This window comes from Barbus barbus (genome assembly GCF_936440315.1).
Source record: "Barbus barbus genome assembly, chromosome: 16".
Taxonomy (NCBI): domain Eukaryota; kingdom Metazoa; phylum Chordata; class Actinopteri; order Cypriniformes; family Cyprinidae; genus Barbus; species Barbus barbus.
The window spans coordinates 22,611,374-22,637,678 of NC_136744.1; the positions used below are offsets into that span (position 1 = coordinate 22,611,374).

Consider the following 26,305-nt stretch of genomic DNA (forward strand, 5'->3'; position numbering starts at 1 on the left):
AATATGCATTCTCAAAAATCTTCAACAAAATTCAATGCACATACACCTTGGAATCCATCAGTTACACTGATTTGCATGCATAACACACACACACACACACACACACACACATTCACACTGCACATTAACAAACACCGGAAGACTGCAATAATACCTGATTATTGTAGAGCAGAAAATGTAAAGCCAATAAATTCTAACTTTCCTCTTTAAGACGTTTCCCCATGTTTAAGACTGGTGGTTTTGATAGTTTTTAAGGTCACTAAACAAGCATATTATTTGTGAAAGACTATGTGCTGCATGCTACAGTGAAAACCACAGAACAATCAGTGATCTCGAATGGTATAAATATGAGAAGTATGACAGAACTATACATTCATGAGACTGGAAAAAGCACTTCTAAAGGTGTACAATCTGATTTATGTATGGAAAATAAAACCTGAAATCGCCAATGAGTAGCAGAAATAAACCATCCAATGTTCCCCAGCTAATTCAGTGGTATGTTCAGAGAGCTAAATCTACTATAAACATGCAGACGTGTGTGCAGTACATACAGAGAGGAAGTCAATACAGCGCAGCAGGACAGCTGAGATAATACACTCAATATGAATAAAAAAAGAAATTTGCAAATAAAAAAAGTGTCCTGATAAATATCTTTCAAGATCTCAGCTGCAGACCCTGTACTTTTCTAAATCACTCAGAATACAGTCCGGTCATTAAAGAAGCATCTGGATTGTATTTTTATTCAATAGCTTATAATGCCTGGTGGTAAATAGTAGAGTTTACTGAAGAAGAGCTTATCAAAACGCACTGTTAGACCCCACACTGCAATAAACAATATTCTTTCTCAGTATTTTTGTCTTGTTTTCCAGTATAAACATTCTTAAATCAAGATACGATTACTTTGTGAAGCAAAATGGCATAAAATTGTTTTCTGAAAAAATAACAAAATTAAACGAATTTAGGCTTAAAATGAGAAAAAGGAGTAAGCAAATTAACTTGTTTTCCATTTAAAGAAACTGTAAGTATTTTTCCCCCCTTGAAATATGGTGGTGCATTAACTTCTTATAAGGTGAATGGCTTCTTTAAATTTGACAAATATTTTTTCTTCTTTTAAATATAAAGTCACAGGACTTTTAATTCAGTCATTTTGATTCTCAAGTAACTGTATCTTGACTTAAGAATGTTCAGATTATTTGTACTGGAAAACAAGGCAAAATTCAGAGGAAGAAAATTAGGAGTATAGGATACATGTGTTGCTGGGTAATTAATCATTTTTTCTAAAATCAGTTCTTAATATAGTGAATACATATACTGAAAAAAAAAAAACTTTTCAAACCAGACCAAGTTGGTTTGTTGGTCTTCTAGTCCAGTCAAGTTGGTCTAATGGCTGGTTTAAGAGGGGTTGTGGGCTCTTGGGTGACAAGTTGACCATGCAGCTAGCTTGACCAGGCTTAAACCAGCTAAGACCATCTTAAACCTTACATTTGCTAAAATAAGCAAACCATCTTAGTCTAGTTTAAGCAGTTTTTTTTTCTCCAGGGTATCCAGAACTCCCCTTGAATTGACTTGATAGTCTAAGTGCTACATCTGAAACCAAGTGGGTCTAAATTTGTCAGGGGCGAAATCAGGAGAAAAACCCTGGTCGCGCTCTGTAAGGTGAGTCTCTGGAATCTGATGAGAGAGGCCGTGTCCCATCCTTGTAATGTCCTTCATCTTGTTGGTCCAAAAGGCCATCATTTACCCAAGGGGAACAGGGGGTTGGTGGTTCCATTGGAGTGGGCAACACAGCCCCACCTCCTCCAAACTCCACAGTGGATGGGGTTTCAGTGCTGGACGTGTGGGCGGGAGATTCGCCCCACTGGGATCCACAGCGAGCTCGTGGACAGGGGCGGGGCCTAGCCAGGACGTCCAGAGTCTTGGGACGCTCAGGCTGGAAGCGCCGACGTGGCGTAGGTGGAAAGATGAGATTCGGATCAGGAAGACGAGGCACCTGTGAGGGGTCCTCACTTAAGGTCCACGGAGTCACTGCACATAGAGCATCACAAAAGGCACAAAATGAAACCAAATTACAGCTATGAACTGAATCAGTTTCTGTGAAAGGAATTCAAATTTTTAACTGAGGGGTCAATGACGCATCAAGAAAAGGAATATTTTAAAAAGATGGAAATATCTAGTTTAAAACGTACCAAGTTCTCTATAAATGTAATCTTTGTTGGTTTTTATGTAGTTTTACAAAACTTTTATACCATTTTTAATGACAACGTAGTTTACCTATCAAATAAAAAGTTGTTGTTTTTTCTACACACCTTAAAAACAAGTGTATACATTTTAATATCAATAAATTCCAATATAAATAAATCTATATTTATGATTTCATAAATTATGAGTTATTATACAATGTTATTTATATATTTAATATACTATATATTATTATTTATAATTAAAATTATTTATATCAAATGATATTACATATTATATTTATTATATTCTTATTTATTTATTAAATAAGAATTAATGTGAGAATTAAGGAATTAAACTAAGGAATTAAAGGGGACCTATTATGCAAAAATCACTTTTATAAGGTGTTTGAACACAGTTGTGTGGCCGCAGTGTGTGAAAACAACCAGCCTATAATGTTAAAAATCCACCCACTCATTTTTTTATAAAACCAATAAATCATAAACAGTCTCTCCAAACGAGCTGTTTCAGATTCTCCCTCTGTTCACGTCACCGAGGGTAAAAAGTCCAACCCATTTGTGGCGATCTCTGCCCTATTAGCATAAACACAGCCCTGAGTGAGAAACTGAGGTCTGCAATTACTTTAGTTAAGGTCTCTGCACACTGAGTCCGAAATTTTCGCATGCGTTTTTTCGCATTCGCAATCTTAAAAATTCGTCACGCACAGAGACCTTGCACACTGAGTCCGATGCGTTTTAATTAATCCGTTGCGAAAAAAATCGCAAAACTATACAAAATGTCTTCAAGCAGTGAGGATGATTTTGTTGTCCTCTCTCTTTTTAAAAAAAGAAAAAGGAAATATTGGGTCCATCCAATCCTTAGATTGCGCAGAAAGGAAGGAGAGTTCCACCTCCTTATCAAAGAGCAGCGGGATTATCCCGAGAGATTCAAAGTTTATTTCAGGATGTCAGTGCCTCGTTTGATACTTTGCTAGCGATACTGAATCCACATATTAAAAAGACCACCAATTTCCGTCAACCAATTTATCCTGAACAGAGACTGTCTGAGGTGTGGATACACCAACAGACACACACACACCGAACTGCTGCATCGGAAAGGTGCGCGCCAGGCATAAAAAAAATAGGCTACACAGCAGTTCTTTATATTCTGTATCTTTGTATTCCGCAATTTGTCTGTCATAAAGTGCTCTGTGCTGCAAGACGAAGTGTATTAATTTGTCTGACACTATTTTGGATTTTGGCTTTCGCTTGTACGGTGGCTCTGAATTGTCAAAACACCTTCTCAAAGCATCTCAAAATGCTTTATACGGATGCGAAAAACGCACAAAATCGAACCCGATCCGAATTTTTTTTTTGACGGACGAAAATTTCGGAGGCAGTGTGCAAACGTGATTGACAAAACGTGAGGTCGTATTTATTTTTCAATGTGCGAAAATTTCGGACGAAAAATTCGGACTCAGTGTGCAATGGCCTTTATATACAATGTCAAGAGGCTTTGTGTTGTGTTTTGGGATGCACTAATGAACATAGGAGTCGCCATAATCTCCTCCCATCTGAGCCGAGGACACTGTGATTAAATTTAATTTTCGAAGGAAATATTCCGGAAAAAAACGGTAACGTCCCCAATATGTTTAGGAATCAATACCAACGCTTCATGCGCAAACATCAGCTCCAGACAAAGTAAGTATGACGCGTTTGTTTTCCAAATTGCCCTTCTGAAAGAGCTTCTTGGCACTCTGTAAGGCTAATTGCTAAAGCTATCATTGTCTCTGCCTGTTTTCACTGATGCTGTCTTCAAGTGCTATCAGAATGATCGTGAATATGAATGTGGTAGTTAAAAGGTGCGTATGAAAGCAATGTAAGTCGATCACTTGAAGTTGTCGAGCTCATAATCAGAAGTGGAACTTATAAAGTTTGTGATAGCATGAGACCAGCTATGTTGTTATTTTTATCCCGTCGTGCTCCCTGTCTGTGTAATTCATAAACGCGAATTTATTACGCACAGTATAATCAGATGACTGACTTTGAAACAGAGTAGTTTAAATAAGATAACAGGCTTGTACTAATAGTGAAATGTTTATTTGCAAAGGCTAGCACTGTCTGCCCTCTTCTCCAGGAGCAACAGCTCACTCGGATTTAAAGCAACATACTCAAATCAGCGAGTTTGGGCTCATACCCTAAAAGTGGCAAATTTAACAAGCTATAAAAATTTATCTGTGGGGTATATTGAGCTAAAACTTCACATATACGCTCTGGGGACATCAGAGACTCAAGAGACTTTACATCTTGTAAAAAGGGGCATAATAGGTCCTCTTTAATATGATAATTAATCTAATTTTAAAAGAATTGTGAATTCTGAAACAGTCAAATATAATTCTTTCTGCATTTGTTTTGACAAATATTTGAAAAAATATGAACAATATTATTTTTAAATTATATATGAAAGAATATTTTAATATGAATAAACAGTGAAGTTGTTTTATTAAAATATTTTTTTCTAAGTTAAATAATAATAAAAGATGATGCCAAACTTCCTAATAATATTTTCTTTTTAAGAATGGCATTATTTTATTGAGGTATTTTCTTTATTATTATAGCAGGAAAGTTTTACGCAATTTTTAAATAAATAGATCCAGACAAAAACATAAGCATCATGTCACCCAGAGGTTTGCATGAATTTGTCACCTGTTGTTTTGGAGGGTGTGGTAGGGGCAGGATTGTGGTTGTTATGCGCAGGCGAGCACCCCATCTTTATTGCACTATCTGAAGGTGTGCGATGAAGCCTGCAGGCGGCACTGGGTGCAGAGGGCACGTGTGTGGGCGTCAGAGACTGTCGAGGGTGCCGTTTAAAGCTCTCCAGGTGGGTGTTGACCAGTGGGTTCAGAGGAGGCGGGGTCTGTCCAGGGGGTGGAGCAGGGGGCGTAGGTGGGCGTAGCACAAGCAGCTCTTCACTGTCGGAGCGCAGAAGAGATCGGGTTGAGTTACAATCAGAAATAGATGAAAGAGACAGGAGTGTGAGGGACGTAGGCAGAGGGGGAGGGCGACGGGGGCTTTCCCGTTTGAAGAGTTTGCGTGTGGGTGGGCTGGCGCCACGACTTGAACCCCCGCTACGGTGAAACAGCCCTTCCCATCGCGGACGAATAATCTCTTCCACACGCACCAGGTCCAATAGATTTTGACCTAAACCAACAGCAGCCAGAACCGCTCCGCAGCCCAGCAACACAAGTTCTGATCTACGGCTTCCACTGGGGCTCCGCCGCGTATAACTGGGGGAAACGTCAGAAGCCATTCCAGTCGTGCTGCACTCCATGCCGTGACTGTCCGTAGTGGATCCATCCCTGTGGAACGGGATGCAGAGGTATGATTGGGCAGGGGAGTCAGCTGACTCCGATGGGAAGCAGCAGTCCTCATTTTCTACAAAGAGAGAAAGAGACGGGTGGGGGGAGAAAGATTTCACAAAGTTGCACCATAACCAGCCTTCACATCTTGACAGTTAAAAGTTTTTTGATTTATGTTTTTTTTTATTCTCCTTTGTTGCTAATATTATAATGTAAAACAATCTGTGACATATCAACCTAGTTAGATAAGCTTAAACGGGTCTTTTGCTAGTGAGATGACAGAAATTTCTAAATAATGAAAATATGTCATCAGCATGATGCAATGATGCCAACATAATATCAGCATCACAAATTTTCAATCTTACAAATGTTATGTGATTTAAAGTATTTACTTAAGAGTGCATGGCCATGTGACACAGAGTTGGGCAAAAATTGGAACTTGACCACGATCCACAGGATGAAGAATTGTAATTTGAACTGGAATTACTGGAAGAGGAATTTACTGAATTGCAATAAAAATTTAATTAGAGTCACACAACAGAAACATTTCATTATTCCAACTCATGTTTTACAATTATTAATTCTGGCTAATTATTGGCCATTTACTCTTTGATAGATATAATTTTTTTACATTATTTAGAATATATTTATTTACAGATTTTACTTCTGCAATACAGCATCACAAAATGTTTTGAAAGAATTTTCTAAAAAATAAATGAAGGCATCATTATAGTTAATGACTAAATATTATTTTTCTGGAAATAATGTTGTGTGTATGACAACATATTTATGTGTATACATTCAATACTAAAATATTACTAAAATGACAATTGCAGCAATTATTAAATTTGCTATCAATTGTAAGAAAGGGACAGAGTTTGAGCAGACTAAATGATTGGAGATGTCCAGCATATCACACTAAAGAGAAATCTGTTGTATCACCGCAAGATCCAGTTATGACTGTTTGATTAAAAATTATGAGCTCACAAAAACGGTTAAAAATTGAACACATTTATGGATGAATCTTTCACAATAAGATGAACAAGATAAATTTAGAAAACTGATACGGTGAATGTCCACTCCATGTCGACTTTTAAAAATCACTGTCAATTCAGTTAAGTTCGGTGCATCAGTATTATTGTGCATGCAACAAGGATGTAGTATGGGTAGATTCCAAATGGACAACATTCAGAATTGTCAATGAAGATGCCAAACATCAAGTGTAATGTGAGTGTTACCAGTCTCTGCCAGGCTGCACACGCCAGGAACAGCGGGACTGTGTCTGGGGGAACGTCGCAGGTTTGGAGCACTGCAGGAACGCTGCCGACTGCCCTCTTTAGGAGTCCTCAAACTGAGTGAGGAACACATGTACGTGGAAGTTTGTGATTGTATAAACATTTGGTGAAGGTTTATGCTTTGTTAAGAAACACGCATACCTCTCATCAGCACTGTGTTCCCTTTGCGTTCTCCCTTTATTGCGTGAAGTCTTCTTCTCCTCATCTTCATCATACTGGAATGCAGCATTACGACCCCAGGCTTGACATCCGACCCCAGGAGTCACTGTCAGCATTAAGGATATTCTATATTAGGTACCTGACCATATACAAACCCAAATATTTACAATAATATGCACAAAATCAATCAGATGCATAAACACGCTTACACTGGATCGCTCGGAGGCGTGGCAAAACAGAGGGGCTGTTTGGAGGGGTGGAGTTACTGCTCAGGAGGCTCCGCCTTCTGTCCAAAGAAGGAGAAGCTTGGACTGTAATCTTATGCTGGAAATCTGAAACACAAACATACTATTATATAAACAAAAATTCACATTATATACACTTGCATATAGGCAATCCCACAAAGCATTGTGAAAAACACCAAGATGACACAAACATGTGAGAAATGCTCTGTGGAAATGCTTATGCTTAATTCTAATTGAAAAATGTATTATTTTACCAAAAGTGAGTTGAATCTTGTTCGCTTTACATTAGTAGTGCTGTTTGCATGATGCATTTATTTAATCCCATGAAATACTAACCGGAAGGCAGGCTGATGCGGTTCCCATCACGCAGTTTAAGTCGACTGCGCCGGAACTTTCCATGACGGTTTTGAACTCGTGGTTTCTCCTGGTACAGCTGGTGAATGATGACATTGAGCTCTCGCTCCAGAATGTGAATTTCTCTCTCCGCCAATTCCTGCTCCCGCCGCCGCAAAGCCTCTTCCTGATACTTCTGCTGTACAGCTGCACGACTCAGTTCCTCCTCCCAAGATCTCAACTCCTACAGCAACAAAGAGAACTTGATTGATTCAATTTACTCATCGTTCTGCTCTGTAGTGTGAATAATCTGGTAAATTAATCTGGCACACAAGCAGTTTAATGAGCATTTTGGCACCACCACAGAAGTGAGTTTAACAGAGATTAGACTACAAATAAAATGCTTACTAAATCTTCTGACTGCAATGTTCTGGTATTTTTTGTTTCAAGTTAAAACGTTTTGGGTTTATTTAACTTTTACTTAGCAAGTGTAAATTAACTTAATTACTGTGGGGACAGATGTATATACAAACTGTTTTAAAGGTTTGAGGTCAGTAAAAATTGTTTTGAAAGAAATTAATACGTTTATTCAGTAAGGATGCATTACATTAATCAATTAATCAAATACAAAAGATTTCTATCTCAAATTAATGTTTCTCTTTTGAACTTTCTATACATCAAAGAATCTTAAAAAATTCTAAAAAAACAAACAAAAACAAACATTAAGCACCACAGGAATAAATTACATATTAAAATATAATAAAACAGAAAACTACTGTTTTAAATTGTAAAAAAGATTTCACAACATCACTGCTTTTACTCTATTTGTTATCAAATAAATGCAGCCTTGATGAGCATGAAAAAAATTAAAACAAAAAACTCAAACATTTGATACACACACACACATAGGTTTTTGCAGTAATTTGCAAAAACCAATAAACGCCACTTAAAAAAAAGAGCTGATTGCCGTGCATTATTCTCCACATATAGCGCGATCTGAACCCTAAAAATATTGTCAAAAAAAGCCTGTATTGTCGACTTTCAAGGCATCGCGAGTTCACGTTTTATTGCAGAAGCCGACAAGTGAACTTTTTAGGCGTGTTCGACTTGAAGCAGCGCTACAGAATGACATCAAAGTACCGCGAGAGCGATAAGAGAGCAGACGGATCCTATGCATTCGAATCGCTCTCGCGGTACTTTGATGTCATTCTGTAGCGCTGCTTCAAGTCGAACACACCTGCCCTGCGTCCCAATGTCCATACTACTATCCATCCTAAATTCTATGTGATATTAGGAATTTTCAATTATATTTAGGGCAGATAGGGTGGATAGTATGCACATTGGGACGCAGGGCAGTTGTTTTTGAACAGAAGCCGATAAGTCCATTCTAGCGAATCAGCGCGCTGTATTCAGGTCAGGTGACAAGGCTACTTTCACTTTGAAAAGACGAGCTAGATGAGAGAGGAGTTTCGTCAAAGCTGACTAAAAGTGATCGAGGATGGATAATTTCGACGAATTTGATGAAGCTGTGATATCTTCTTCAGGGCGAAAAAGGGAAATAAAAGCTGAAACGTTTTCATGGACCAGCAGCGCGTTATAATGATGAGGGAAAGCTCCTGTAATCACATCCATAATCTATGATCACAACAACAGCAGCAGCGTTTGTCAGGCATCTACATTGTCATCTGAGGAGATTACAAAGATTAAACTTGTGGGGGTTTAACTCTTAAAGCATGAAATGTGGAGTTATCTGCTTTTGCTATAAAACAAACTTTTAATTTATAAAACTTTAATTTTGTAAAAAAAAAAAGCGTTATCGGTTTTTGCAAATGAACTCTTCACACACACACACACACACACACACACACACGTGACCCTGGACCACAAAACCAGTCTTATATGTCAATTTTTCGATATTGAGATTTATACATCATCTGAAAGATGAATAAAACACTGGAATCTGAGGGTGCAAAAAAATCAAAATATTGAGAAAATCGCCTTTAAAGTTGTCCAAATGAAGTTCTTAGCAATGCATATTATTAATAAAAAATAAATTTTGATATATTTACAATAAGAAATGTACAAAATATCTTCATGGAACATGATCTTTACTTAATATCATATACAGTATATATATATATATATATATAAAAGAAAAATCGATAATTTTGACCCATACAATGTATTGTTGGCTATTGCTACAAATATACCCCAGCGACTGGTTTTGTGCTCCAGGGTCACATATATATTAATATTAATATATTGCTGTCAAACGATTAATCGTGATTAATCGCATCCAAAATAAAAGTTTTTGTTTACATAATATGTGTGTGTGTAATGTGTATATTTATTGTGTATACACACACACACACATGTATATATTTCAGAAAAAAAATATTTTTATATATTAAATATATTTATTTAAAATATAAATTAAATGAATATAAATACAGGTCCTTTTAAAAAAATTTGCATATTGTGATAAAGTTCATTATTTTCTGTAATGTACTGATAAACATTAGACTTTCATATATTTTAGATTCATTACAACACAACTGAAGTAGTTCAAGCCTTTTATTGTTTTAATGTTGATGATTTTGGCATACAGCTCATGAAAACCCAAAATTCCTATCTCAAAAAATTAACATATTTCATCCGACCAATAAAAGAAAAGTGTTTTTAATACAAAAAAAAAAAAGTCAACCTTCAAATAATTATGTTCAGTTATGCACTCAATACTTGGTCGGGAATCCTTTTGCAGAAATGACTGCTTCAATGCGGCGTGGCATGGAGGCAATCAGCCTGTGGCACTGCTGAGGTGTTATGGAGGCCCAGGATGCTTCGATAGCGGCCTTAAGCTCATCCAGAGTGTTGGGTCTTGCGTCTCTCAACTTTCTCTTCACAATATCCCACAGATTCTCTATGGGGTTCAGCTCAGGAGAGTTGGCAGGCCAATTGAGCACAGTAATACCATGGTCAGTAAACCATTTACCAGTGGTTTTGGCACTGTGAGCAGGTGCCAGGTCGTGCTGAAAAATGAAATCATCTCCATAAAGCTTCTCAGCAGATGGAAGCATGAAGTGCTCCAAAATCTCCTGATAGCTAGCTGCATTGACCCTGCCCTTGATAAAACACAGTGGACCAACACCAGCATCACTGACTGTGGGTACTTGACACTGGACTTCAGGCATTTTGGCATTTCCCTCTCCCCAGTCTTCCTCCAAACTCTGGCACCTTGATTTCCGAATGACATGCAAAATTTGCTTTCATCCAAAAAAAGTACTTTGGACCACTGAGCAACAGTCCAGTGCTGCTTCTCTGTAGCCCAGGTCAGGCGCTTCTGCCGCTGTTTCTGGTTCAAAAGTGGCTTGACCTGGGGAATGCGGCACCTGTAGCCCATTTCCTGCACACGCCTGTACACGGTGGCTCTGGATGTTTCTACTCCAGACTCAGTCCACTGCTTCCGCAGGTCCCCCAAGGTCTGGAATCGGTCCTTCTCCACAATCTTCCTCAGGGTCCGGTCACCTCTTCTCGTTGTGCTGCGTTTTCTGCCACACTTTTTCCTTCCCACAGACTTCCCACTGAGGTGCCTTGATACAGCACTCTGGGAACAGCCTATTCGTTCAGAAATTTCTTTCTGTGTCTTACCCTCTTGCTTGAGGGTGTCAATGATGGCCTTCTGGACAGCAGTCAGGTCGGCAGTCTTACCCATGATTGCGGTTTTGAGTAATGAACCAGGCTGGGAGTTTTTAAAAGCCTCAGGAATCTTTTGCAGGTGTTTAGAGTTAATTAGTTGATTCAGATGATTAGGTTAATAGCTCGTTTAGAGAACCTTTTCATGATATGCTAATTTTTTGAGATAGGAATTTTGGGTTTTCATGAGCTGTATGCCAAAATCATCAATATTAAAACAATAAAAGGCTTGAACTACTTCAGTTGTGTTGTAATGAATCTAAAATATATGAAAGTCTAATGTTTATCAGTACATTACAGAAAATAATGAACTTTATCATAATATGCTAATTGTTTGAAAATGACCTGTATAGGCATGTGAATACATGTAAATATTTTCAAAATATACAGTGGGGAAATAAATTATTTGATCGCCTGCTGATATATTGCTGATATATGAATTTATTTGTCAGTGGGCAAACGTACAAAATCAGCAGGGGATCAAATAATTTTTTCCCCCACTGTATATTGTATGTGTGTGTATTTATATATATATACATAATAAATATACACAGAACACACACATATATAATGCAAACAAAAGCATTTATTTTGGATGCGATTAATCACGATTAATCGTTTGACAGATACTAATGACAAGTCTAAATCCAAATTCTATGCCTCAAAGCCTCAAAGAAAACTTTTGCTTTTATATTTTAAGATCTAATATTAGTGCTATGTATTTTATTTATGTATCTATGTAAAACTCTGTTTTTATTGTACACCTTCTCTTTGGCTCTGAGCTGGTCAAACATCTCCTGAACCTCCAGCTTCCAGTCATCCTGCAGGGATTGGAAGGATTCTGCCGGCATTTCAAAGAAGCCAGACTCTTCAATAGCCATCAGCTGGTCTAGAATACTGGTGAAGGGGGGTCGTGCATGAGGGTCCGCATTCCAACAGTCTACAGCAGGTGAGAGAAACAAACACCACAGACAGACAGTCAGCTGAAAAGAATGCCAGCTGAGCACTCAGAGAAGGGGTGCGGCAAGGCTGTATCCATGTCTTGAACATTGGGGGGACCAATTTATATATATACTAATATATATATATATATATAAAAATTGGTCCCCCCAATGTTCAAGACATGGTTACAGCCTTGCCGCACCCCATCTCTCTCTCTCTCTCTCTCTCTCTCTCTCTCTCTCTATATATATATATATATATATATATGTGTGTGCTTTAATTGACGCACACACACACAATATTACTCGCACACAGAAACTTCTCAACACTACCCCACAACTTTTATTGTAATAAAATAGTTTCCATAATGAATCGCTACATTATATTTCTCAGCAATGTCTTTTTGAATTAGGACTAAATTCGCAGTTTCATTGTTTGTAGGGACAGACAAACATGCAGTTAATTAACACATGCACATTTCATCTCTCTCTCTCTCTCTCAAAATGAGGATATTTGAGAAGAAAAAAAAAAAACAGTAGTTTGCTTCACTGAATATAACTGTCAGTCATTTAACATTTCTTTCGTAAACCAGCTGACCAAACATTAAATGATTTGCAGCTTCCATCTTACCTCGTTCTCTTTCAATGTTTTCAATCTTGGCGGCGCGCTCAGCACCTGTGAACGCTAAACCTTGCCTACTTTGATTTGATTGGTCAGTTCAATTATTTTGACATTGACGAGCGCTGTTAGCCCGCTGAGGCAGAGCAGAGTGAAAATGTTACTTTTAAAGCTTTTTTGTCATCCTAACAAGAGCGCTGCGTAATGGAGGACAGCAGATCAGTGCAAGAATTTAAAATATTGGGGAGGACGTTTGGCAATTTCTAATTATTGGAGGGGACTATTGGGTTGGGGGTCATAGTCGTATCTGCGAGTCATCTGTGTCACGTCACCTGTAGTGTTTTTTTCCCCTGTTGGCAAAGGAATGAACACACCCTACTCTGCCAATCATTCACTCATTCAATCTTTCCCTCATTCAACCAATCTCACTCCTGAAGCCTAATTTTTAGACGCTGCAGGCAACTGTCCATATTTCGGACGGAATGCATTTGTATCTGCTGTAGATTATGGTGTTCCAGTTTAAATGTTGATTACCGCGTGAGGCTGCTGTTTTATTTTTATTTTTTTTGCATGAGGCTGCTGTTGTGATAGCTATGAAGATTGTAAGTTACATTATCGCTACATTAGTTCACTACCCTTTGCAAAAATGCTCCTCAGTCTCCACCTTAACATTTGTCTCACATATCAGTAAGCTATTACTCTGACATGAAGTCGATTTGAGAACTGTTCAACCTACAAGTAAAGCATACCATTTAATGTATTGTAATATTAGTATCACTCAGCTCAAGTCAGGCAGCGCTAAGCTATAGCTAGGTGTCAGCCTGTAACATGAAGATTTACAGTGACTAATTTATTTCCCCTGACTAAGATCATGTAACATCTCAACAACAATCCTTGTTGATTGTAGACCGTAGTTGTCGCTCAAACGTCTTTTAATCATATAAAGGTGTTTATCCTTGAACGGGGCACTGCAAAAAATGCTTTTCTTAAATTTTTTTGTCTTGTTTCTAGTCCAAATATCTAAAAAGTTTTAAATCAAGAAGCATTTTCTAGACAAGTAAAAGTTAGTCTTGTTTTCAGAAAAAAAAATTAAGTGAGTTTTTCCTTAAAACAAGCAAAATAATCTGCAAATAGGGTAAGCAAAATAATCTTATTTCAAACCGAAAACAAGATTTTTCTGAAAAAAAAAAAAAAAGAAATATTTGATTTAAGAATTATTAGATATTTGGACTGGAAACAAGACAAAAAATTTTTTTGCAGTGTTTAACATTTTCTCCCTATAAAGCAGTTGAACTTGCCATTGTGTGAAATGTGCCATGTGAATGAACTTTCCTTGGTAGAGTTTAGTTTGTCAACCTGACGAGTTTGCACCCCTGATGCCTTTTTGAAGGGTGAGTAAATGATGGCAAGAATTTAGATACACATAGTTCTTTAGTTAATAAGTTGTATGAGATTCGTGCCTTCCATCAGCCGGACAAATGGCTCAGGACAGGTGGAGGGGATCGGCAGGGACAGTTTGTTCATGGCCACACCATAAGCTACCGCCAGACCATCAATGCCACGAAATGGCACCTCTCCTGTCAACAGCTCCCACAGCAAAACTCCATAACTGAGAGAAAGACACACACAGACAGAGAGTTTGAAGTTTAAATATGACTACTAACATAACAAGCTGTCACTAGCATTTTTAGTGCAAGGACTAGCAGAATCCTATAAAACAGAAACACTATAAAATGTTTGACAGCTATTGTGTTCCAAAGTAAACAAAAACAAACAAAAAATCACTGTATTAACATTTCAAAGTGTCTCTTTGTAGTGTCATATTCTTTCAAATGTAAAATACATGCTTCAGTGGCCAACTGGGCAAAAAATGTTGCCTTGCTGACAGTCTGACAGAAAACTAATAGAAAAGACATCAGCAAATGTTTGGCACAAATCCTTTAAAAATAGTATAAATTGCAAATATTACTGTAGATTTCAAGCTCTAGTTACAGTAGCAATGAATCAAATGGAGCACAATCAACTGGTTCTGCAGCCATACACCCACAACACAAACACATCACACCTTGTTAATATAAGTAGAGAACAAAGCTTTGACATTTTGTGAAGTTTTCTAATTTTATCTCTTTACTATCCATCCCCCCCCTTCTGTACTCTGTAATCAGGACTTGTAGTGAGAAGCAAAATTTAGACACTAATAGCTAAGCACAGCACAGCACAGCACCAAACACACAGACCAGGTTGGTTGTTACCGTGGTCACCAAAACCTTCATTGGACATCTATGACGTATAGTTTGGCTAACAAAACTGTACTATGGCTGTACAATTTTGTGCTACAACTGTACGATTTGTTCCCACCATTATGTATCGTGTATCCCATTATGACCTTAATAAATAAATGACTTCTATTCAGTATAGTATTTAGTATCTATATTCATATATATATATATACACAGTATGTATATATAATTAGTGCTGTCAAACGATTAGTCGCATCCAAAATAAAAAAATTGGTTTACATAATATATATGTGTGTACTGTATGGGGTGTAACGGTTCACAAAATTCACGGTTCGGTTCGATACAACACAGTGGTGTCACGGTTCGGTATGTATTCGATACGCGGGACGGCGTAATTGGTTACGTCGCAATGTTGGAAATATTTCTGTTTTAAACCATGAAGGTGAGCCAATGTTTATCACACAAGCACACGTTTGCCCACGTGCAAACTTTGCACAATCTCAGTCTCAGTCAATTCACTAAGCAGAAAGTGAAAGTAAAAACGGAATGACAGAGTTATGACGGAGCTTTCGGCATCTGACGCCGCTTATTCTCTCAGAGACGACGAGAGATGAATCTACTTCAACATAGGCCTATGCTGATAACGATATAGGCTATAGCTGTTTTCATTTATTCCCTTAATATTTCTCTTGTGGCCCATTATTAGTGAAAAAATTAGAAGAAACGTATTTCGTGCTAAAGTCGGGGCTTTTTATTTCATTGATTTTTATTGATGTGTTAATATTTTAATTATAGGACTATAATTCATTGTATAGCCTAATAGGCCTGTTTTAAAAGACCTTTTTTAAAACATTTTAATTGAGGAGTAAATAGCCTAATCTTATCTTCGCAGCATGTCAGTTATGTGGTAAATATTGCAGGGCAAATTAATTGTAATTTTAATTTAATAAAGAAGTAACTTCATGATAATAATAATAGGCCTAATAAAAATAAGAATGTAACAGGCCTACTTAATTGGAAATGCCAAATACTCTAATATACCAATAATTGATGTTTTTGACAATATCTCTGGCTATTGTCGATACAAGATCATGGTCTTTCGATGCACCCCAGCAAGGGGAGGTTATCGCGGGGCAGACAGTTGCCTGTTACGTCGTTTGGGCTGCCTTGTTGAGGTCAGTGGCACTGAGAACATTATATTTCACACACTTAAATTCAAGATATTGGGGCAAAAATGCTCCTGTATGAGTTTTTGACTCATATTTATATCATATGATAAGCGATATCACACGAGTGCTGTTTGTCCAGAGTGCTAATGTGATTTTTTTTTTATATAACAGTACAGTAAATAAGAAGTTAATATTGTGTTATATTCAGGGGTGCACATAAGTGGTCCGCAGGTCCGCATGCGCGACCAAAATAAAAAATGATCTGTGTAAATAAGTTCTGACAGCACATTTGCGTACCGACATGGATGACAGCTGTTAATGCACAGTTACCATTTTAGATCGACGAACTGTACTGTATAAAATTTCTATTCAAACTGAAAGCATAATCTAGGGTAGCCGCTGCCGTTTTCAAAGCAAAACTGTGACATTTCATTCACTGACGTTCTTCCATCAGCAGTGCTAAACCCAGAAGCGCAACTTACTACTACTTGCTACTTACTTGCCGGCAACCCACCAAAATAAAAGCTTGCTGATTTTACGTTTGAAAATGATGAAAATTCTAATAATAATAATAAAAATGATGATAAAAATATTAGCATTTTATTTTTAAGTGTACTATAAAATAACTGTATTTGTAATACTCCTTTTATTTTAAAATAAAATAGTATCATCACACTTGATTATTTAGTTTATTATTTTATTTAACTAAATAAAGTGCAATAATATTATTATCACTATTATTAATAAAAAAAAAAATTTAGTTTTATTTTATGGGTCACGCTACATGCCGTGGCCCGTGTGAGGACCAAACCAAATCTCCAGGTTCTCATATGAGAACCAGACTGAAATACTTATGTGCACCCTTGGTTATATTTAAACACAATATTGTCTGTTTTGCTCAGTTTTGCCAACAAAAATATTACCTATAAAGCCACAGCAGAATTGTTGTTGAGTCTCCGAGCAACACAGCGGTGTTTAGTTTCTGAATGAATCCGCATTTTGAATGAATCGAATCGAATGAATGACTCAAAGACATTTACCGCCCTGGCCGCTTTAGTTTTTTTTTAAGGGTGGGGGGGCTTTAAAGGGATAGTTCTCCCAACAAATTTAAATTATGTCATCATTTACTCCAGCGTTTCCCAGTCCTCGCGTCCCCCCGCTCTGCATATTTCGTATATGTATCTCTTATCACGTTCTACGTTTATTCTATTCGAACGCAAGTGCCCTGCGAAGTGGACATCACCAGATATTTCGCCATGATTCCAGTTCGAAACGAGTGTATATGTTCCATTCAAAGGGCATAAAAGTGTGCGAGACGTGAATTTAAATTGTATTTATTTACAGAGGTATATGATGTCACACTCGTCTGTGTGTGAAGACGCTGCAGGCAGCGGTGTAGCCCAAATCCATGAATGAATGTTCCGAAGTGAAGTAAACTTCAATGGATTTCCCCTGCTCAGGAAGTTGGAAGCAATGAACACTATATAGGGATCATATCAATCGGACCACAGTTCATGCTCGTAGCTCTCTTCTAACGAGCTGGTTATCTGAATCAGGTGTGTTAGCTAAGAGAGACATGCAAAATATGCAGGGGGGCGGGGTGCGAGGACTGGGATTGGGAAACGCTGATTTACTCAAACCTGAATGACTTTCTTTTGTGGAACATAAAAGAAGGTATTTTGCAGAGGTGTAAAGTACTTGAGTAAATGTAACTAATTACTGTACTTAAGTATCTTTTTGGATACTTTGGATTTTCAACTTAAGGTATCTGTACTTCTACTCAAGTATGATTTTCAGGTACTCTTTACACCTCTGGTATTTAAAACTGTTGGTAACAAAGCTGTTTTGGTTACAAATGACTTCCATTGCATGAATGAAAAAATCTGAGATGATTCTCAAATGATCTTTTTTATTTTCCATCGTTTGTGTTAGGCCATTGTAGCCTAAACATTTATGTGTAATAAATTTTATGTTGAATCGAATAAAATATTTATTTCTAAAGCTACCTTTGCATTTGTAATGTCTACTTAATACTTTCTTATTTAACACAAAAAATTAGTTTAGATAATCTTTTGGGGGTATTTTCACAGCCAAATGTAATTTGCGATTAATTCGATTAATTAATCGACACATCATGTAATTAATTAAACATTTTAATCGACTGACAGCCCTTATATATATATATATATAATATAAAATATAGACACTAGGGCTTGCATAGACTAGTCGAGTGATCGACTACTTCAACCACTAGTCGGCGCTGTCAGAAACAATCGACTACTCGAGCATGCATTAATCATAACGCATGCACAGAGTTTGCAAGTACGACGAGAATTTTAGGATTACAATATTGCTTGTAGCTGTTACTTTCTATGACTTTATCTATGCTGCATGTAAAATTTAAATATGTAATGTAATAATTAAGGGTGTGCCCGAAGCCGAGTACCTTATTCGGAATGGCACTGATAATGGCTTCAAAAACGAATAACGAATAAGGAATAATTCCAGTAGCCCCTCACTGCAGAACAAAGATCCAGGCGGCGGGGTTGGATCCACATCTAGGGGGTGGAGATGGTAGGTTTAGGGGTGGGGATGGGTGGGTTTAGGGATCAGGGGGTGGAGACGGGTAGGTTTAGGTCTATGTAAGGTGGGAGGAGTAGGATCTGGATCCAAACTCGCCCCCTGGATCTTGTGTTCTGCAGTGATGACCATCTCAATAATTCTGCCTGAATATTCTGCTGAGGCTGGCACAGTGAGTCTGGTGTTTGCTAGATAACAGGTGAGCCAGGGGATTAGCGCAATATTATACACGGACCTCTGAAGTCACGCAATAATGAGTGTGTGAAGTGTATGAATGTAAACTTTATGAATGAAGAGAGCGCAAATCAAACACCGCATTGCTGTTGCCTCTCCGTGCATCTCTCTGAAATCAGAGCTTGGCAAGGGTAATATCACCTATAATAATACATTATACACGTTCTATTATTTATGCATGTTTAAAAGGCAATAATTTAAACCTTAGGCTACGATATGATACGAATGAATGAAATAAGCACAGCGCGCTCACCAATCAAACAGCCGCGTTGCGCATCTCAGTCTCTCATAAACCAAACCAGCTCTCTCTCAAGAGTAGGCTAATAATCAACAATACAGATACATTTTCTACTAGGCCTATGTGTTTGCTTCTTTATCTTTTGCTGGTTTGCGTGGCACACGCACATTTGTTTAGTGAAGTTCAAAAAAAGACTCGCTTAAAGAGTTCTGTGTAATGAAAATGTGCGCATTTAATTAATTTACTCGTGTTCAAATGATCACTAAACATTTGTCATGACATCTCTCTGCTTGCATGATAAATTTATTTTTAGAAATTAATAATTATTTTAGTTTAAGACGGCATACTTGTTCAGTGATAACTACAAAAAAATAGGTAGTCATAACGGTCTTATCAAGTATCTGTACGATGTTCCACCTGGTTTTATCCGAATGCAGATACGAATAATTTAGTTTTATTCGATTGTTACAGATACAAATACAGATACAAATACTGGCTATTACATGAAAATTAAAATATGTAATGTAATAATTATAAAGCTTTGACTATTTATGTATGTAATTGTTGCATTAGGTTATGAATTAATAGCGTTTATTGATATTAATTATTTCATGTGTTTTCAATTACAGTAGCATGAACCACGAGTAGTGGAGTAACTCGAGTATTTATTTTTATTAAAGAAATCGACTGGCAGAAATCAGTAGTCGTGCAACCCCTAATAGACACACATAATTAGTTTATTACTTACATTTTAGTTTTAATTTATTTTATTTCAGTTTTAGTGCTTTTAGTACTCAAACTTGTTTAATTTAAGTCAAGGCAAGTTTTTCATCAAATATTTATATTTTATTTTATTTCAGAACAGTTTCAATTACCAAAATTATTTTTAATAGTTTTAGTTAACAATAAGAGCACTTCTATTATTCTTAGATTAAGCAAATTACAGTAACTACAGACTAATCAAAATCTAAGCCTACATTTTTTCCCCCCCATTTTTATTTCATAATATAGACATTCTTTACACTTGTTTTAAACAATATATGTTTTCGAAGAAGTCCCAAATGGGATAAAATAAATTCTGGAGAATTTTCTCTACATTTGTTTTTTTAATAAGGTTACACGGGGACAATACGAGATGCTGAAGACTTGCCAAGATGGTTGCCATGTGGAATGACTTGACATAGCTAGGTCACAAACACACACACTTACACACATTTCTTGGTGCCCACCTCCAAACATCACTGCCCTTGGAGAAAGTCGAGGAGCGGATGACCTCAGGAGCCATCCAGGCATACGTCCCTGCTGCGCTCATCTTCGTGGTCCGATGCCACTCCCGAGCCAAACCAAAATCTGTCACCTTCAGAGTCTTGTTTCTCAGATCGTCGTTCTCCACGCGTTCCAGAATCAGAACTGTGGGGCGGGGATAACATCAATAATGATGATAAAGTACATAAAACAGAGGTTACTATGACTACAGCAAAAAACAGAAGTCTTCAGCATTTGATTGACAGGCAGCTTTGTAAAGGAGCTGTCCACCAGAGTGGTGCTGAATTGGTCAAAGCTTTCACTGTAACAACTTCCCCAACTCTAAACCTCATTAGAACACAGTATTGCATGAATGGAAAAGGTCATGAGTCAAATCCAGTGATGGTTGGTTGTGTAGTTTAATGTTAGATTTACAGTTCAAAAGCTTCTTTATGTACATCACAGCTTGGCTGTAAGATTCCATGTGTTTTAGTCTAAGTTTGTGTTGTTATAATTAGCTAACTTTGTTTTTCCACAACACAACCAATGAAAAGGTCCTATGTCTGCAAGGTCCTATGTTAATCATATCCGAGTGGCCTATGAGAGCCCAGGACATGTTTTGAGTAGCCAATCAAGTGGCAGGGAGTGAAGGTGAATGCAAATCCTCTGTAATACGCTTTGGGTTTAGAGGATCCAATCAGACAAGTCAACTGCCAAACACAGGATTACAAACCACTTACACACTCAGAGTGCCAATACACCAGCCAAGCCCTCCAGCTACAAAAACACACACCAACACAAACTCCTTCTATGCACAATACTATACAAACCACTAACACAAACAACCATACACACATGAAAACGAGCAGACTATGAAATTGCTGCATATTCCAAGGTTTTCAAATTGTGGGCCGCAAAGGGGTGTTGGGAGAAAATATAAGAGAAAAAAAAGATTTCGCAAAATGTGCTTTTTAAGCTTGTCATATATATTATGTAGAGTATAATACATATATTAGTGAAAACAATAGGAAAAAATTTCAAAATGAATTTTTTAAAGTTGTTAAAGTTAACATGTTAAAGTCAGAAATAAAATATTTTATTAAATATATTAAAGATACAAGGGGATTTTAGAGAAAAATGTCACAGAGGGGAAAAAGTCCCGCCCATTTGTGACGCAGCCCTGAGTGAGAAGCTGTGGTCTGCCTCCGCCATTACTGATTAGCTGTAGCTGCTGGTGATATACAATGTCAGCGCCAAAGAGGCATTTCAAGTGTTGTGTTTTGGGATGCACTAATGAACATATGATTCTCCATAGACTCCCTTCATCTGAGCCGCTGAGGACACTGTGGTTAAGTTGCATTGTCTAAGGAAATGTCCCAGAAAAAATCGGTAAAGTCCCCAGTACGTGTGGGATCAATACCAACACTTCATGCGGGAATGTCGTGGTAGTTAAACGTGGTACTTTAACGTGGTAGTTAAAAGTTGCATATGAAAGCAATGTGAGTCGATCGCTTGAGTTTATTTGAGCTCATAATCAGGAGTGGGTCTTATAAAGTTTGTGATAGCATGCCATGTACCATGAGACCAGCTATGTTGTTGTTTTTATCCCGCTGTGCTCCCCGTCTGTGTAATTCAAGTACCAGTTAATTTGCATTAAAGCAACATACTCAAATACAGAGCGTTTTGGCTCATACCCTAAAAGTGGCAATTTTAACAAGCTATAAAAAATTATTTGTCTGGTATTTTGAGCTAAAACCTCACATACACACTCTGGGGATATCAGAGACTTATTTTACATCTTGTAAAAAGGAGCATAATAGGTCCCCTTTAAGGTGGTCAAAGTTACCATGTTAACTTTAGAAATTAAATATCTGAATGTCTAAGAATTAAATGTTAACAAAATATTAATGAATAATAATGAATTTGAAATTGTTACCGTTTCATTTTCCTTTTGAAACACTTATTGAAAACTATTTAAAAACATTTTTTTGACAGTCCTAGTAAATACAAAATTTAAACCAAATACTTTTAAAGGTTTATACATCTAACATTACTCTAATAGTGGGCAGAAAGAAATAGAAATGGGTAGAAAAAAAGATACACTGTCAAAAGAACACAAAATAAATACTCTGCTTTTTTAACATAAAATATATCAAAATATCAATTATTTTATCCTATTAATTAATTATAGTAACAATATATATTTTCTTTATAATATGATGTTGATTATTTTCCAATAACTTTATAAATGTCTTTCTACATGAAATTATATAGCTGCCACTATATTTTAGGAAGAGGGGCCCTAGCAAGAGGGTTACAATTATTTGTAATCCTTGGCATAAAACTTTTAAAATCCCTCAGCATAAGGTCTAATAATGTTGACAGATGTCTTACTGTTGCTGGACTTCAGGTCTCTGTGGATGACGGGTACGATAGCCTGGCAGTGCAGGTACAGCATGGCTCTTGCAATCTGTACTGCCCAGTCCACCAGCGTGTGAGGAGGGATGCGTTTCCCAGCCAGGGCCCGGTTGAGCGGCCCGCCGCGGGCGTATTCCATCACCAGGCAGAGGTTGGGCTCCAGTAGGCACACTCCCAGAAGGCCCATGATGTTGGGGTGTCTCAGCATGGCAAAGAGCTTGGCCTCCTGACGGACGCTCTCCAGCGTCTGTGACGCGTCCTCGTCGGGGTCCCGTCGAGCGGCTTTCACCGCCACCTCCATCCCTTTCCAAATGGCACGGTACACTTTTCCAAAACCTCCGACACCGATCATTTCCTCCAGGACCAGCTCACTGAAATCTATCTGAAGCACTGAAGAGAAAGAGAGAATTTGCCTCAAACACTTCCGCAGAGGTGTTTTTAAAATATGTTTGAAATCTCTAAAGCTTTTAGTTGATCAAAACTAAAATAGCTGCATTTAGTTGATCAAAATATTGTGAAAACAGTAATATTTAACTGTTTTTTTCATAGTTTATTCCTATGATGGCAAAGCTGAATTTTCAGCAGTCATTACTCCAGTCTTCAGTGTCACATGACATGATCCTACAGAAATCACGCTAATATGTTGATTTAGTGATAAATTATTATTGGTGCTCAATTATTGATAATGGTTCTTTATATTATCAATGTTGAAAAGTTTTTGTGGCTTGATATCTTTGTGGAAACCACAATGCATTTTTTTCTTTGATAAATATAAAGTTCAAAGAATAGCACTTATCTAAAAAATAAATATTTTGGAGCATTATAAATGTCCTTGATTATTTTGAACAATTTATTGCGTCCTTGCTGAATAAAAGTATTAAATAATATACAGTGTATATATATATTAATCTTACCTACTACAAATCTTTGAATGGTAGTGTATCAGTTTCCGCAAATATATTAAGCAGCAAAAAACTGTTTAAACGTTGATAATAAGCTGCAAATTATCATATTAGAATGATTTCTGAAGGATTATGTGACTCTGAAGACTGGAGTAATGACTGCTGAAAATTCAGCTTTGCCAACACAGGAATAAATTACATTTTAAAATATATTAAAATAGTAAAGAGTAACTTAAATTGCAATACTATTTCATAATATTACTGCTTTTATCATATTTTTGATCAAATAAATTCTGCCTCTGGAGGGCATAAGAGACATCTTTCAAAAAATGTATTTATTTAAATTTATTTATAAATTTTTATTATTCCAAAACTTTTTATAGGTAGTGTATATGTTATTCCATCTGGGAATACAGTGTGATTCATGATGTTTATTTGAGAGACTTAATCAGAAAGGGGCTGAATATGAAAACAAACAGGAATTTATTCTTATTTACATGCCATTCATATGAATAACAGCACAAATGCCTGATAGATTCAGGCAGAAAGACACTGGCATTAATCTTCAGAAAGCAGATTCACACTATGAGACATGTGTTTTAAAAATGATGGCTGACGTGGAAAAAATGGAAAGCAGTAAAACAAAGATGTGCATGCGATCGACTCTCCCCGGCCGTCGGGATGACGGTGTGTCTGGGCCACTGTGTCTCTTATTAATATTGCAGTTGGCAAGAACCACATGATAAAAAGTAGGCCAGCAGCCATTCAGGAAAAGCAGATGACCACCAGCAACACATGACATGCGACTGACAACACAAGGGCACTCACACGATAACAGAGAGCATGAGAGATGCAAAACATAGCAGATAAGCTTCCTCACTGTAAGCACACAGCACAAAACAAAACACACATTGAATTCACATAAAAAACCAATCAAGGACCCCATATCAACAAATACGCTAAATGGCTTAAAGTATGAGTAAAAAAACATGCCAGCAATTAAATGTTTTATTGAGTCTGGTGTGGAATACAAATCCAGATGTAAACCACACCGAACCCCTCTGGGATGAATTGGAATGAGCCCCATATCCCCAAATCAGTGCCTGACTTGTGTCTAAATGGGATCAAATCATAATGTATAAACAAATGTATACAAATCTTAATGTAAAATATATTGAAAAATGACAGTTTTCTTTTCATACAATGAAAGTCAATGGGGTCCAATGTTGTTTGACTTTCTTTTGTGTTCTACATACATAAAAATAAATGATGACAGAATTTAATTTTTTTTTTTTTTTTTTAGGTGAACTATTCCTTTAAGATGCTCTCTTAGTATATGGCAGCTGTTAGGCCTATTAACTAGAAGACCATCACTGACTACCTATCAGCTGGTTTTTGGAAAACTAGTGCTGGTCAACCAGCTAAAATCCATCTTGGAACAACCTGAAACCAGTCTTGGTCTTAGTTGGTCTCACAAAAAATTGGCTGGATTTAAAGGGTTTAGACCTTTTTTCCAAAACCTCCTAAATTAACATTTTTAACTAAGCTCCAGTTTAGCCATGCTGGAAGATCAGTAAACCATCTTAGATTGGTTTAGGTTTTTTCCCCTCAGTAGAGAATGTGCAGCAAAGTCTGCGTTGATGTGGTTAATGTGTGCAAAAACAACTAAACACAAAACATAAAGCATGCTATCTTCTCAGTGAAGGCGGGTGCATGTAGGCCTATGCTTTATGTAGATAATATATCATTACTCACAATGTAACGGAGGCACCGAATAATCGCCATAGTCTTCCGGCGTGTCCCGAATCTTCTCCGAGATGCCGTTACTGCTCACGTAGTTACTAGGGAAAATACCGACACGGTCCTCGATCATACCTGTCCACCACCCTTCATCCCCGGACACCAGCGAGTCCTTGGATAACACCTCCACCCGATCCCCCTTCCGCAGACTGAGCTCATCCTCGGCGGTAGCTTCGTAATCGAACACGGCGGTCCAGTAACCGGCTCCGGACGGGGTCGTCGCCGCCGCCGCCGCAGGGCCAAACTCCGGCCGGGGCTCTGCGGCTTCATCGCCGTCTTTGCTATCCGGGCCGCCGCTGCTGTTAAAAGGGAAACTGAAAGCATCCATGCCGCCGATCCATAAGGGCGTCCCGGCCCGGTTCAGCTCCTCACCTGCCGCAGAGCTCAAGACCGGGCGCAAAGCCGCAGCATAAGTAGCATTTAATCCGAGCAACCTCTCGCTTCAACGAGCTCCAGACCCGCGGCCCGTCTCATAAGGGACCGCTCCGGCTCGTTAAATAATCTTTCGGTCCCGAACATAAGGCACTTTTTGCTTTAATTGTCTACGACATTGTCCCGCACCCCTCATCCGCTCCCAGCGGCACTCTCCTCCTCCCAGCTCATGATTCCAGTGGTTTAACGTGTAACGAATTCCTGATTGCTGCGTTTTGATTGGCGC

At 37.7% G+C, this 26,305-nt stretch overlaps 1 protein-coding gene across 1 annotated transcript; it reads right to left on the reverse strand.

Moving 5' to 3' along the window:
• Positions 1 to 1,624: 1,624 nt before the first annotated feature.
• LOC306882091 (mitogen-activated protein kinase kinase kinase 9-like) lies at positions 1,625 to 25,975 on the reverse strand (the record flags this gene model as incomplete). Its single annotated transcript, XM_079436553.1, has 11 exons — positions 1,625 to 2,025; positions 4,884 to 5,612; positions 6,775 to 6,887; positions 6,973 to 7,096; positions 7,200 to 7,322; positions 7,572 to 7,812; positions 12,026 to 12,201; positions 14,282 to 14,430; positions 20,512 to 20,692; positions 22,922 to 23,335; positions 25,603 to 25,975. The coding sequence occupies 11 exons, from the start codon at positions 25,973 to 25,975 to the stop codon at positions 1,625 to 1,627; spliced, it is 3,024 nt and encodes a 1,007-aa protein (XP_079292679.1).
• Between the last annotated feature and the right edge of the window lie 330 nt (positions 25,976 to 26,305).